At 32.4% G+C, this 16512-nt stretch overlaps 1 protein-coding gene across 1 annotated transcript; it reads right to left on the reverse strand.

Moving 5' to 3' along the window:
• Nucleotides 1–7330: 7330 nt before the first annotated feature.
• Nucleotides 7331–13882, reverse strand: LOC129922823 (uncharacterized). Its single transcript, XM_056010395.1, has 6 exons — nt 13496–13882; nt 12351–12425; nt 9083–9128; nt 8738–8800; nt 8560–8625; nt 7331–8412 (listed from the first exon to the last, which is right to left on the reverse strand). Exons 2-6 carry the CDS (start codon nt 12411–12413, stop codon nt 7469–7471), a joined length of 1182 nt encoding a protein of 393 aa, XP_055866370.1. The 5' UTR covers nt 12414–12425; nt 13496–13882; the 3' UTR covers nt 7331–7468.
• Between the last annotated feature and the right edge of the window lie 2630 nt (nt 13883–16512).

Here is a 16512-nt window from a genome sequence, read left to right on the forward strand (position 1 = left end):
TTTAGAATACTAACGCGATGTTTTTAAGTCTCTTGTGAAAAACAAATGCTATTTTATTTGTTACAAAGCGCACGTTTCGCCATATAACGTAGATATTTTACATCAATTAATGCTTCGTACTAAAGCCAGAATAAATATATATCAATTGCCATATTAAATGCCAGAACATAACACGTTTAGTAATTAAACTGCAAAGACTTTCTCCCAAACCAATAATAGACCAATAGTTTTACACCAAAGATGCAATGTTTAAAAAACGACACTACGTAAGCTGTGGTTTGTCTAGACTGTAGGAGGACTTAAGAGACATTTTATTTCAATCGCCTTGTACAATTGCATTGAGAACTAACAGAACGAAAAAACAACTCTTCAGATTGATAGTCTTTACCCGATCGTTCATTTTTGTAATTAAAAAAATATTCCCAAAATGACTTCGGGTATATATACTTTCTTAAGAAAGTATTTAACCAATCGAGGCTCGGTCATCTGGTGCTATATCTATATTACTGGTGCAGATTCTATTCATTGTTTATGTTACATTTATAGAATAATATTGTTGTCGATATGTTTGTAAGTAAACCTTTCTACCTCAGTTTCAAACATATTTTTGTAACTTCTAGGCTTGTATTTGTAAACCTAAGACCTTTCAACTATCTGACCCATGGCGTAGTCACAACACAAAACAAAGAGGACTTTATTTTTTTCTTTCTTACATGTCTGTTGTGTGATTTGTGCTGAAGCTTGAAGCTAAAGTTTGTATTAACTCTTAATCTCCGTAAATATTTTCATTTTCAAATGTCTACATTCTACCCTGTAATGTTGAAACTTAAATAGTATATTTGTTTGTAATTTGAAAACGTTAGCTTTGGTATAGAATAATAGAAGAATGCATGCATTTTTTTATAGAACATATATTAAAGTTTATAAAGCCAATAATTAATTTAATTAAACGGGGTCAAATCAACGAAACTATTGTTAATAAGGAGAGAAAGAGTTAATGTAATTTTACATTGCTACAGAAAGATAAAGAATAGATTCATCATCTTTTTTTTTCCTTGGCTTTTGTTGTAGGGATGCTGTGACAGTTCTCTTAACCAAATCCTTCCATTGTTCCAGGTAAGCAGCTGTTCTTAGCAGGATATCAAGGGACTGGTCAGTTCATTCTTTTACATTGTCCAGCCAACTTTTGTTCGAGTTCTCTTCACTGTACCTTGAAGTATGACTTTTAATAGACATTGAGTCATATCTTACACTATGACCAGACTGATTCAGTTTTCGTCTCTTCACAGTATTGTGGAGTTCTTCCTTTTTGTCAGCCAGAGTGTTGACAATGTAAAAGTACAAACTCATTTGTCTTCTATTCCCTGGTATAATATACCTCAGTGTTAAGTGTCCAACTGAATAGAATAGATTACACCAAATAGAAGCACACATAGATCTAGTAATAGGATCACTCACGGCCTGTATCTATATACTGAGACTTCTATTCCCTGGTATAATATACCTCAGTGTTAAGTGTCCAACTGAATAGAATAGATTACACCAAATAGAAGCACACATAGATCTAGTAATAGGATCACTCACGGGCTGTATCTATATACTGAGACTTCTATTCCCTGGTATAATATATCTCAGTGTTAAGTGTCCAACTGAATAGAATAGATTACACCAAATAGAAGCACACATAGATCTAGTAATAGGATCACTCATGGCCTGTATCTATATACTGAGACTTGGGTTCCGCGAGGCTTGAACTTTCGGAACATCATTTTGTAGGGCTACACATGAATAAGACCTAAGTATATGAAAAAAAAACATTGATTTTATTGGCTCTTTGTGGTTAACAACATCAGTATGACTTTTGAACTGATCTAGATTCTGACTCTACTTTGAAACAAATATATCAATCATGAAATTATCTTTGGTTTAGTTTCTATGAAGTGAAAGTAAATATTTCAAAACTGTCTGTTTTTTTTCTTCTCTTTCCGACAACCTAGATGTGAGAAGCGGTGACCAGTCAAAATAGCGCCGACAAAATAGCGCAAGACAAAATAGCGCGAACTTATATATGATGTGTATAAAAGTGCCGGATTATTAGTAATTTTATGTCAAGGGCATCATTTTGTTAATGTCTCTATTTTTTTTCAATATTAAAAGATCTTAAATTATGTCATATTTTCAGAGAACGAGAGTACTTTAAATTTAAATATTTGCAGAGAACGAGAGTACTTTAAATTTTATATCATTTGTATTTGAATTTGTATGACTATTGGGAGGACAACTTTATTTTGTCGCCAGGGACTAAACCGCAGAGTGACTCCAAGATAACCCATAGCATTATGGAATGTTAGAGATCGTGTGCAGGACAATGTACCACGAACGAACAATTCGGTGGAGGGATGGCACCTTGCATTTCAGCTGTCTATTGACGGTCATCACCCTAATGTCTACAAGTTAATCTCTCACTTCCTTAGAGACCAGGAGAACATTGAGAACAAGATTCTGAGGTACAATGCTGGAGAACGAAATTTAAGAAGTATCTTTGCGTGTTTTAGAGGTACACTTTTATAATGTAAATAAATGCAATACTTTGAAATTATTCATTTTACCTTATTATGGTTTTTGCTTATTTATGTTTTAAGATATCAAAAGTGTTTCCGGCAAAATGACTGAAATATATATTTTTCTGTGCTATATGTTTTACAGTCAGTGTCCAAGATTGACAAGTATATAAGAATGTGTCCGTTACCTGGGAGCACATCCGTCTGATTTAAGTGACAAGGTCTAAGACTTTATCTTTCCAATGTTTACAAAGCTTCTCTCAATTCACTCGAACTGATTTAAGTGACAAGGTCTAAGACTTTATCTTTCCCAATGTTTACAAAGTTTCTCTCAATTCACTCGAACTGATTTAAGTGACAAGGTCTAAGGCTTTATCTTTCCCAATGTTTACAAAGCTTCTCTCAATTCACTCGAACTGATTTAAGTGACAAGGTCTAAGACTTTATCTTTCCCAATGTTTACAAAGCTTCTCTCAATTCACTCGAACTGATTTAAGTGACAAGGTCTAAGGCTTTATCTTTCCCAATGTTTACAAAACTTCTCTCAATTCACTCGAACTGATTTAAGTGACAAGGTCTAAGGCTTTATCTTTCCCAATGTTTACAAAGCTTCTCTCAATTCACTCGAACTGATTTAAGTGACAAGGTCTAAGACTTTATCTTTCCCAATGTTTACAAAGCTTCTCTCAATTCACTCGAACTGATTTAAGTGACAAGGTCTAAGACTTTATCTTTCCCAATGTTTACAAAGCTTCTCTCAATTCACTCGAACTGATTTAAGTGACAAGGTCTAAGACTTTATCTTTCCCAATGTTTACAAAGCTTCTCTCAATTCACTCGAACTGATTTAAGTGACAAGGTCTAAGACTTTATCTTTCCCAATGTTTACAAAGCTTCTCTCAATTCACTCGAACTGATTTAAGTGACAAGGTCTAAGGCTTTATCTTTCACAATGTTTACAAAGCTTCTCTCAATTCACTCTAACTGATTTAAGTGACAAGGTCTAAGGCTTTATCTTTCCCAATGTTTACAAAGCTTCTCTCAATTCACTTGAACTGATTTAAGTGACAAGGTCTAAGACTTTATCTTTCCCAATGTTTACAAAGCTTCTCTCAATTCACTCGAACTGATTTAAGTGACAAGGTCTAAGACTTTATCTTTCCCAATGTTTACAAAGCTTCTCTCAATTCACTCGAACTGATTTAAGTGACAAGGTCTAAGGCTTTATCTTTCCCAATGTTTACAAAGCTTCTCTCAATTCACTCGAACTGATTTAAGTGACAAGGTCTAAGACTTTATCTTTCCCAATGTTTACAAAGCTTCTCTCAATTCACTCGAACTGATTTAAGTGACAAGGTCTAAGACTTTATCTTTCCCAATGTTTACAAAGCTTCTCTCAATTCACTCGAACTGATTTAAGTGACAAGGTCTAAGGCTTTATCTTTCACAATGTTTACAAAGCTTCTCTCAATTCACTCGAACTGATTTATGTGACAAGGTCTAAGTCTTTATCTTTCCCAATGTTTACAAAGCTTCTCTCAATTCACTCGAACTGATTTAAGTGACAAGGTCTAAGGCTTTATCTTTCCCAATGTTTACAAAGCTTTTCTCAATTCACTCGAACTGATTTGCGTGTGGTAAAATTGTGTACACGTTATTTCTGCAACACCAAAGCTGAAATATTGCGCAACTACTTTTTTTTTACCAGACAACACAAGGATCAATAAAAAAAATACTACTAAACCAATTAGATGATTAACTATTGGTAATACTTTATTTTGTTTGGTATCTCGACCAAGTGAAAAAAATTGTACTTGACTAAAGGGATAGTATAAGCTGAATTAGTCCCCTTTATAGGTCGTCTTTCTACATTGTAATGAACAACATGCAATTTTCTCTAGTCCAAAGTACCTCACTAGCAGAGTGGTTAGCGCGTCGACCTGAGGAGGCGAGAGCCAGGAGTTCGCATTCATGTCTCTCCCACTCCCCTTTTTTTTAAAAAAATTAAATGCTTTTAAAATCTAATAAGGTAAAATCCATCCAGACTTCCCTTTTATTCTTAATAAGTCATAGATTCATAGCTAAAAACTCGAACTTTCGCTAAACAAAAAAAATTGGTAAATAAATATTTCTAATCACACAGATTTGTTATTGTTAGTCTAGATCTATCACAAACGTAATTACATGACTGATGCAAACTAATTAATACATTACACTTCGTTTAAATTTTGTGATTTAAAAATAAAATGATTTTTTTTTTAGTTTTTCTTGTTATTGGTCTTTATCCAATCCTGTACAAGTTTGTGTTTACTTTTGATGATACAGAAGACGAAGTCCAGAGAACTGGTTCAAACGTATCTTTACAACTAAGCTAAAACTCTTTGAGTCCTTTTGAAAACTAAGCATTTCTAATACATTTGTATTACATTTGTAAGACATTTGTAATACATGTTTAAAGTATTAAATTAATTTAATAGTTTTTATTCATAATGTCGAACGTGTGGTGGAGTGGTAAAGCGCTTGGCTTCAAAACCGGGGTCCGGGTTCAAATCCTGTGGAAAAAAAAACTGATTTTTACTTTCCGGATCTTAAGGCGCTTCTGAGTCTACCTTGCTCTAATGGGTTCTTAACATTAGTTGGGTAAAAGTAAAGGCGGTCGGTTGTTGTGCTGGCCACATGACACCATTGTTAACGTGGGCCACAGAAACAGATAACCTATAATTCATCTGTCCCGTAGATCACAAGGTCTGAAATTTACTTTTATAAATGTTTTCAAGTATTGTAGGCTGTTTCGTCGTGTGGTATGCGCTCTGGACTTTCGTTCGATAGTCTTGATGGTCCTGGGTTCAAAAGATGTCAGTGGCGTAGCTAGGGTGGGTGGAGGAGGATTAAATTTAATAATCTCCTCATGCCCTTACTTGAGGGAGGTCCCAAATGAGTGTCCGAAATGTGTTTTTACATTAACTATTACGCCATTTATCACATTTCATGATGTTAAATGTCAAAATGCAGGGGCCTCTAAAGAGGTCAATCATCCGGGCCATCAAAATTCCTAAGTACGCCACTGAAAGATGTAATTATTTACAAATATGGAGTAACATCTGAAACATGCTAAACATTTTAAAGTCTCCTCTGAAGTAAAAGTTAGCACAATGCTGTTGGAAGGCAAATGAATAGCACGGTAGTTAAGCTGGTCTGATTGCTCAATGACAATATAATCATTTCCGTAAAGTAGATCCTTATTACCATACATGTTTTATTTTTGAACAAATACCGGCTTGCTACTGACTACTATCATACAAAGGAAACTACTGTACGCTTTGAATATTTGTAATCAAACTACAGTTTTATCCGGTAAGTTCTCTCAGTTAGTGGGATTGAGATGATTGTGCAATGTATTTAGTTATAAAACATTTTTCTGTCAATCTTTTGGTGTTTAAAGGGGCGGTGGATAAGTGATAAATTTATTTGCTTTCCAGGTTCGAATCCTGGAATTTTGAATCATAAATCTGGAATCTTAAATTAGCCTCTAAGTCCACCCAACTCTAATAGATAGGCCTACTTAATGTTTAATGAGAAAAAGTAAAGGCGGTTGGTCGTTGTGCTAGCCACTTGACACCCTTGTTAACCCTGACCGGATAAACAGACGACCTTTACCTGATCTGCCCTATAGAGATCATAAGGTCTGAATAGGAACTTTACTTTTACATACTTCTGATGTATAGACCAAGTTCTTGCTGTGCAGTCAAGCATCAAAGGTTCTTATCAAAAATCTTGTAGAAATAAGTGAGCTTCAATTAACCCATTCCTAATTACACTAGTTACAAAATGACTCTTCTATTTATGTAAACGTCATTTTAAATGTAGAAATACGTTCAGGTAATTAATGTTCGTTATAACAATCAATACAGCATTCTTGGTCTTGAGGATTTGGTTATTGAAATTTAGTAGTTGTTTTGTTTTAATGGATTATTTAGTACCATTATCTAATTATCACACATATATTTGTTTTGTTACCAACATTGACTCCTAGTCGACACATTTGTTTTATTAAACTGATAAAATATGATGCAGAAAACTAAATGTAACTTTTGAAGTTACAAGCAAAGACAACTATGTTTTTATTCTTAAAGTTAATATTTTATCATTTATCTCCCTTGAAAAGAAAAATGCCGCGCGTTGTAAAACAAGTAAAAAGATGGATATCAAATAAAACATTTGATTTTTTTTTTCTAATTTTCGATTAATTTTTTGTTTGTTTCTTTTAAATTGTTTGCTAAAATTTTAATTATATTTAAAATGAAAAAATACAGTCTACATTTAGTAGGTTGTTTACTGTAAATCTATCGGCATATTTATTATACAAATAAAATGTAAGTTTTTGAGGTACATGAAAAGACAACTGTGTTTTTATTTTAAAAAATTAGTATTTTTTTAGTTAACTCCCTTGAAAAACAAAACATGGCTGCTTGATAGAAAAGAACTTTAAAAAATAAAATCAAACAACACACTATAAATTTTAATTCGCTTAATTATATTTTATTATACCCGACAACTTTTTGTATTTGAAATATTTGCAAACTTTTAGATTGCATTTTAAATAATTAAAAACAACAACATAAGAACTACATCTAATAATTTTTTCCCACAAACCTGATCGTCGATTGCAAGTTTTAGATAAACAGCTGGTAGATTTGGTTTGTAGTTGAACAGGTTTTCAATTATTGTAAATTACAAACAACAACATGGATACCAAGGAAAACAAAACATTGTAAATTTAAAGATAACATACACAATTTATTTACATAACTCAAGACTAAAGAGACATTTAAGTTTGAGGTTCAGAATGTCAAGGGTTCTCAAAGATATCTTCATGATGGAGCTGGACAACTCACAAGGGAAACAACTCACCAGACAGGACCAGCTCCACTGTAATTTAATCCAGACTTGAAACTTCCACTGTGGACAAGAATAGGCCAAATTTTGTTACTACACCCCATACAGTGGACATGTGCTCCACTACTTCCTGGACATGTACAAGTTGTATAAGTAAACTTAGATCTACCATCCACCCTTAGTATGTCCTTCCATTGACCAACACTGACCTGTTTAGAACAGCCATGAGGATGTGACACTATAAAGGTCAACTTGTGTGGAGAGCTAGAGTCAATGTATTTGTCCCAGACTTTCTTCCAGACATTTTCAAAATGTTTGTACATTCCCTCCAGTTTATTTCCTAAAGTTTCATCACATGTCACACATTTCAACTCACACCAGTCATGCTCAATGTTTACATAATCAACACTGACCTTATCAACAATGACCACTGGGCTGTCATCTCTATCATAAAACAATCTCAAGGTTGTGTGGTTGGCCTCAATGGCATCAAAAACCACATGTGTGGCTGTGTCCACATCAAACTCCCACCACACATTGCTGGGTGAGTTTGAACTTTCACATTTTCTACACCAACACTTTGTGTAGGCAGTATCCCCATAACCTCCATCTTGCCAGACTCCATCTTGAAACTTGTTTACAATCCTCACTCTTCCACTTCCTGTCCTCAAGTTTCTTCTCTCACTCATGTTAGAAAACGGATATGGTCGATTTGTCTTTGACCAAAACTTTGGTCTGTGTGGACTTGACATTCTAACATCAACTCTAACTGTCTGGTCAGCTTTAACTTTGATGTATTCATACAAATCATTGTCTTGAAGACCTTCAGGTAAATGTTTTAAGGTGAATGTATCAACAGGTATAAACTGGCTATGACCTGGATTCTTCTTACAGCCCACAAGATATTGGTGTAGATCAGCTTCTCCACCTTCTGACTCCTGAGTTTCATGATCACCTGGAGAACAGGGAAATAAACTTGATCTAATGTTTACAACACAATGTACAGTATTGAGTCTATCAAGAGATATCTATAAATAGATCAAGTCTAACTCAAGTGTTGATCTCTACAGTTTATACACTAAAAATGAAACTCAAAAGTTACCAATTAGTGGACCTTCAACCTCATCTGACTGGACTTTGGACTGGTCACTAGTGAAATGATGAGGATCTGAAAGGATGAAAGTCAACTATTTTATATTTTCTTTTCTGTTATTATTATTAGAAAAAAGACTTATACAAAAACCTTTCTCTATCTAAACATTTACAAATCAAAAGTTTACCTGTATCTTGATTCTCATCCCCAGGACTGGAGAAGTCTGCTAGATCAGTCTGATCATCTGATCCTGAAATAGTTTAAATACATGAGTCAGTCTAATTTTTTACAGAAATATTTTTATTTCTGAAATAAAAAAATATTTTTTTTTTAATACTGCATTTTATTCATAGAGAAGAAACTAAATATTTAAAATATAGTTCTAGAAGCTGAACATAGACCTAACTTTGCAACAACCTGAATTTGACATGCTACATATTATTGTGCTAAATTCTAGTGAAAAATTTAATAATAAAATAAAGCCATAAAACTTAGTTTTAAATTTAGGTATTGTTTCACTCTGATTTCATACCATTTAGTCCACATGTGTCTTGAGGAAAACAAAGGTCTGTACTGTTCTGGAAAATAGAATAAAATATGTACATAAAGTAGCGTTTATTGTTTATATATATAAATTAATTTACATCATTAAAATTTTCTCAGGCAAATCTTTTTTTTTTGTTTGGTTAAAATGTTTAAACTAAAATTAACTGCATTTTTTAGCACTTAGACTGAATGTAATATATGTGACATGCTTTATAATGAAATGTAAAAAAATAATAATTCATCAAACTTGGTAGTCTAGATTTTAATTTAGAGCTCTATTGACTTAAAAACTACTTTTGGAGTACAAGATCTAGATTCTAAATCTAAATGACAAATTCCTTAAGATAGAAAAGATAATAATAAAAATGAAAACTAGTTATAAAAGAACATATTAAATAATTAATATTCAAATACCAAAAATATAAAGAAACACTAATAACAAAAAGATTAGCTTAGGATTTCTTATGTATTATATTTTTATAAGCCCAAGTATCCTTATTACACAAATGGGATATTTTTATCTAGATCTGGCAGTCTTGTAATAAAATATATTTAATATATATGCAATAATAGTTGTCTCTCCGTAGTCTTAGGTTTGAGTCCTGCCCACTCCTTCCCCAGTCATCCTGCCTTTAGTTTTCAAATTAGAAAAAAATCTGTAAATACATCTACATTTTAAAGTAAACATTCTAAATATTATCTAGTAGACTTTAATTATTTGTTTTAAACAAAGTTATTTACAATTTTAGAACTAGTCTAGATCTAGTAGGTCTACTTTTTGTTTATCTATTAGATCTAGAAATTTAGATTTTATATAGATGCATTAACTTTTATTTAAATCTAAGTAGGCCTATATCTAAACTCTAAAGATAGATATATCAACAGACTAGATGTAGTATAAATTTAATTGGTTACATATCTAGACTAGAAGCTTATGTAATTTTAGATGTAGATCTAGATGTTCTACATAACCTAAGATCTAATAAGCTACGGTAGTTTAGATCTAAACCAGACCAGATTAAAATCAATCCAGTTTAGCTTAAGTTAATTAAATTGTACAGATGTTACTTTAAAAAGTAGATAATTATGTCCATGCAATTATGTGTCAAACTAGTCATGCATGTTAATCATTGACTTAAACAATGCTAAGTCTTTTTTTTTTTTGGCTAATTCATGCAACCCATTCCATTCTTACTGGCACTAGGGAAGGAGCACATGTACGAATTTGTTCTAAGTTACAAGTAATGTAATGTGACGCAGTGACTATACAGTAAAGCACTTGGCTTTTAAACAAGGTTTTCTGGTTCCAATACTAGTGAAGACTGGGATTTGATTTTTTAGTTACATATCTGCCTGAAAGGAATACATTTTACAAGAAATACAAGTCTCTTAACACTAGATAGATCTATTTATAGGTCTATACTGATTATAAATCTAGTAGAATGTATCTTAACATATATCTATCATAAGATCATCTAGATCTATAAATTAATTAGATATGATACATCTAGATCTATTTTAAAATTGAAGCCTATAGGTTAATTTAGATCTTTCAAGAATTAAATGTTGTTTAGAATATTTACTACTGAATTTAAAGATCTATAAAATTAAAGGTTTAGTCTACTCTATTTCTAGATCTAGACTCTAGAGAAGCTAATATAGAAAAGAAAGAAGAATGGATTTATCGGCTGCAGTATTCGTTTCTCGTAATCGACACATTCATTTACGCTTAAAAATCAAATCTCTATAAAAATATGGACGAATACAATAGTCATTTCACAAAAAGTATAAATCTGGATTTAGTTAAGATTTTTAAAACATATATAAATATGCTAATTTATCACTGATAGACCTTATTTTACAAACACCATTAACATTTTTTATAAAGATAATAGATCTACCATTCAATACTACTAGTTTTAGATTCGAGTAATTGAATTAAATTTTAAGTTAAAAGTAATCGCATTCATGTAAAACCAGATTTTTCTGCACTTTAAAATTGCAATTTTAATTCTACATTGTTATTGTCTTTAGTAGTATCATTATTGTTATTATATTAGAAATGGAGGAATTATCATTCTAAGGCACTTTCATGGACGGTCTAGCTTCGTTTAGGAGAAACATAATTCATTGCAGTTACATTGATGATTGTAAAAATGGCAATTGATATTTAATTTTTCATTAAAACCCTACCTGGCATGTCAAGGTTGAGCGTGAAGTGAAGAAAAAAGTATGAGATGAAAAAAAAAGTTCTTTGTACATGTTTGATATTCGACTTCCTAGTTAAAACCTTACGCTGGACGACGGGAGAGGGGAGCGGGTGTCATGCGCTTTGGATTGCTTCTTCGCTAGGTGTGTGTGTGTGTGTTTTGTTATTTTTAAACATAAAGGCGCGCTGTTTCTAAGGACGCGCTACGTTGGCGTCATTGTTTCTTTCTGTTTTGCTTGTGTATCAGATTTTTGTCTGGTGCTCTCTGTGTTTGTTGTTTTTCCTTGTATTGGGGACACTTGAGACTGAAGTCAAGCCTGATTTGTAGTTGTATGGACACTACTTGGCTATTATATTTTGTATTGGGTTTGCAGGCATCGCGAAGCCGGACTGGACTGTTTGCATGTGAGGTGTGCATTCCTGTTAACTATATCTTTGTTGTATAATTTCACCTAACTTAGGCCTTATAAAATGATACTTATTATAATGCATAATCATCATTTATGTCTGAATTTGAGTTTTAAGTGTTTAGTACATAATCACAATTTAGGCTATGTTTCTCCAACTTCTCTCTCAGAGGCCATCTGCTGCCCATGAATACTGCCAGCTACCTTATTCTATTTCTATGCCAGTAAATACCGACAGCTACTTCATTCTATGCCAGCGATGAGAAAATAGCGCCTAAGTGGATCATTATAGCGCTCACGCTGAGGCACATCTGTAAATCCGTTCTACTCAAAACTCGCCAAAGAAGATCGCCTTTGACACGCAGTCGTCTCCCATGTGGGATAAGTGTTAGTGAAAGCATAGCAATTAATAAATTGATGACATTTTGTTTAAATTCGCTATCGCTTCTTTATAAATGTTGTTATTTAGAGGAGGGCGCTGGCGGATTTTTCTAAAGAAAAAATACGAATAGGGGGAGGTACGCTAAAAAAGATAAAAGATCACTGATTAAGATAGTTTGTTGAAATATGGGCAATGTTAGAGATGTGTCTAAATAAGAGGAAAATTTTGTAGTTAATTTAAACAACTATAGACTTACTTTTTCTATTTTGTGTCTTTTCGATACGTTTCTATCAGTTTGAGTTTTTCTCTTGCAGGACATCTTTGACGAGATCTAAAAATAAAAAAAAATTGGTTTAAATAAATGTTTTTACCATACATACAAGGGCAAATAACTGAAACTTTTCTTTCTCCTTTGCTACCCAAATAGACTTTTTTTATCTTTTAGTTCAAGAAATGACGTACAAAACTCTGAGTACTTTGTAGACCTTGTTGTAACTCATGTTTCACTTTTTTTTTCTTGTTCATTTTCAAACATTAGCTGTGAACGTTTGTTGTTACAGTTTTGATCTCTGAGCTTTGCCCTTTCCTTTTCAATTATTATCACAAGCCTTGATATGTCCTAAAGAGTTGTCCACACTTGCTGTCGAGGTTTGGGATCGAGTTATCTCTCACACGAGAGTATTTTTTATGTTTATTTCTGAATATGTCCCTGCGGAATTCGACTAACATTACGTTAAGAAAGTAGAATTACTGCATGCGAAGATGCCGAAAAAAATTTCTTGTGATCTTTTCAGAAAAAAAAAACTACTTGGTAAAAATTTCAATCACCTTAAGTAAGAACTAGATATGTCGAATTGCACCTAACGATATACCTATAAATATCTACAAAATAAAGGTCTTAGGACTTGCATGAGAGTTATAAATAACGTCCATTGATATACACCTTTATTTGCTGCATTGATCTAATAGTAATTTTTGTCCCAGCTTTCTTATAATGTTATATTATTTCTCTTTTTTTATCTGTTAATTTCAAACAAGCCTGAGTAACGGTGTAAATAAACGTCATTGTTTAAAACAATAAATCAACTTAATAGGATTCACGAAACTCTAATACAAATCTAAAAATATAAACAATTAGTTTTCAATTGTATCTATAAAGTTAAGATGATTTCTACATTAGCACCTTTATCAAAGATATTTTTTAAAGTAACAGTCAGATTTATCTTTTTCAGTTTTTTTCAGTTTATTTTTAATTTTATTAGTTACAGGATTAATCGTTTTTCATCAGTTTTAAACAGGATCGAGACTTGTTCTATTCATACTTTATAATACGGATGTTTGATATACACTATTGTCCAGTACATTTTGTTTGCTAAAGACTTAGTTCAACTACAGACTTACTTGATGCGCTTGTCAAGTTGCTGGTAGACTTTTGATGTTATCAGTTTGTAATTTGTTTCACTTTTCTGAAGAAGTAAGATCGTCTTGGGATCTATTTAATGTCTCCAGAATGTTATCACACTTTTGTGCATCCGAGTTTTAAAAGGTTGTCTTTTTAAAATGTAACACTCTTATCTTATCTTATATAATATAGACGTTACTTCAAAAAAAGAAGATGATTGCGTCCTACGCGTCCTACGCGTCATGCATATTAACCAATGACTTAAATTCTACTAAGTCAATTGTGTTCCTGGCTAGCTCAGGCAACAGTGAATCTACTTGTAATTTATATGCACTATTTTGACAACCGTCTCCTTGTTGTGAGATCTAAGAACCAATCATTGAGACTTTTTTATTCTAGTAGATTTATATTCGATTAACAGGGGAGGGGGGAGAATGAACTAATCGCTTTTTATAGAAACAAAATTACAAAAAGTAATATCCGATTTTCTGTTTATTAAAATGAAAATACTGTTCAGGCTCTTTTAAAAGTTTTATTAGAAAAAAAAGTATAGCCACTAAAAAGGTTGAAAGGTGATCTCTTTAAACAACTTTGCGTCTTAAACTGTCAGATACGTTGTTGTGCGTCATATATCTAAGACATCTTTACCAGCAATTAAAAATTGTTTTGCAAAACATTATTAGTTTATTTCGCCAGCTTGCTTTCTACGGACTTTTTTTTTTATTTTTTAACAACTCTTTATATTCTCTTGCATTACTTTATATAAACACGAAGGCAATAGAATTTCTTGAATTAGACCATTACTATCTTTTATATATATATGATAATTTTTGTGTAAAAACATGGCATTGATTTTTCTTTTGTACAATGTCTTGTTTCAACTCGTACCGTCGTGAAATGTTCTGGGTGGAACCTGAATGCGATTTTTTTCAGAAATTGTAAGCTGCTGTATATATCCTGTATATATCGGGTATTTCCGTTTTTATTCGAATGTTTAATTAATTAATGTTCAGGAATATGTTGCTAATCTAAATCTTGAACTAAATGCCTATCTTTAGAATATAAAGTGGGATAGATCTATACATTTGTTTAACCAGGAATCTTGGGGGAAAGAGGAGGGGTGGGTAAACTAAAAATTAGGCTAACAGACTTTTTAGTAGACGTTTTGGAATGCTGTTGGACACTTGTCCACTGATAAACGTATCTCTAACAGACTTTTCCCGATGGTATTTAGCTGGCACCATATTTAAGTTGCAAAACTTCGGATATAAATCTTAATTTCTGCATGTAGGTGTGTATCATTCGGATTTGCTCTGGTTAGCAAGTAGCTAACCTTGGAAACATCTCACTCGGAAAAAAAAATCAATAAATTGGTCACATTTTAGAAAACTCTGTTTAGACTGTTATAATTTTTCAAAATAAAAAAAATGAATAAAATAATTTAACAAACAGAAGTCATTGGATATTGTTCGCTGTATTCATTAATTAGTCCATAACAATTTCTTGTGAAAGCCTTTATGACTAGCCTTCAGCATGAATTCCAGCAAGTATTATTGTGTTATGATGCAAATTAGCCTAATCTTTATATGCAGGAAAGTGCAGAGACTTTGCTTCACAAATTATGTAAAAATATTACAGAATTAGCGCTAACTTAATAAATATTTGAGCTGATGATTTCAAATAGCCTTCTCCTTAATAAAGTGTACCTTCAATTCATAATAAACATTTGGGCAGTTTCTATAAGACAGCACTCTTTGATATTATCACCATAAAGCCATATCCACAATAGCCATCGTCCTTACATTCCAAGTGTTATATTTCTAGTCATCAATTTTTTACGTAAATTGTCAATGCCTACTAGGGTAAGTCAACGTCAAATAACATTATTGTGTCAGGACACGACTTGACTTGTTTTGTGTTTCGTGATTGCATTTTTAGCCAATAAATTATTAAAAGGCAACAGGAAGATGAAGACGCTCAAGTATATACATTATACATGAATGAGTGCTTGTAAGTATGAAGATATGTGGGTTGGTGGTTCCACATCATCTAACGTGCCATGACCTCTAGAAGTAAATAGAATTGTAAGTGTTCCTTCGTACAAGTTATCTCGAGATTCAGTAACGTCCATGAAGTGTTTTGTTCAAAACTAACAAGGAAATGAGTACTTTTACTACATCGCTTTGCAGAGGATTCCTTGGAATGTTTTTATTTGATTTGTATCTCTTGACCTTTTCTTTTCAATTTGATAACATGTTTAATTTTTTAAATAATAATAATATTAGATTTTAAGGTCCCGTATTAGATTCAAGCGAGTATGGTCACTCTAGTTTAACTTCTATAGGACAATAAAAAAATATAGGTCTTAAGTTGATTGTTTATCTCTTAATGTATAAAGAGAGATAAAATTAACAGAAGCACTGTTTAGGGGGTATAAGTGAACAAAAATGAATTCATTCTTTAAGAATATGTGACTAGCATTAGTATCTTTTTATAAAAGGTAATGCGAGACTAATCTATTTTACTGAACTTATTTAATGCGGCCCATTTTACAGTCCCACATGTCAATTTAGGCACCGGCCCACCGAAGATTGGCGTTGTTGCTCATAAAGCCATTCCGCTAGAAGTAGGAGTACATTAGGAAGTTCACATCAAGAGGCCTTTAAATCACGTTGTAAATTTTAAAACATTACAGTTATAATTATTGTACAATTTTTTTTGTTTGATAAAAAGATCAGAGGATGAAATGACAGGGAATCATATTAAATAAGGGATTGTTACCTTTATTATTATTTTAATTTTAATATTTCTTTGAATTTACCTAACTCCTTTAGGGATTGGGTACCTGGAATTAGCATTGGTAAGCATGAATTTTGAGCTATAAAACTGAATTAAATAAAGAAATTGCTATAATTTTTAAAAAAGTAGAACACCGTTTACTACATTTTACAATTAAATCTAACTGTCCCCTTTAACATTTAGTCTGGTCCTAATCTTAGTTAGTGCTGACGTTACT

This window comes from Biomphalaria glabrata, chromosome 14 (assembly GCF_947242115.1).
Source record: "Biomphalaria glabrata chromosome 14, xgBioGlab47.1, whole genome shotgun sequence".
Taxonomy (NCBI): Eukaryota; Metazoa; Mollusca; class Gastropoda; family Planorbidae; genus Biomphalaria; species Biomphalaria glabrata.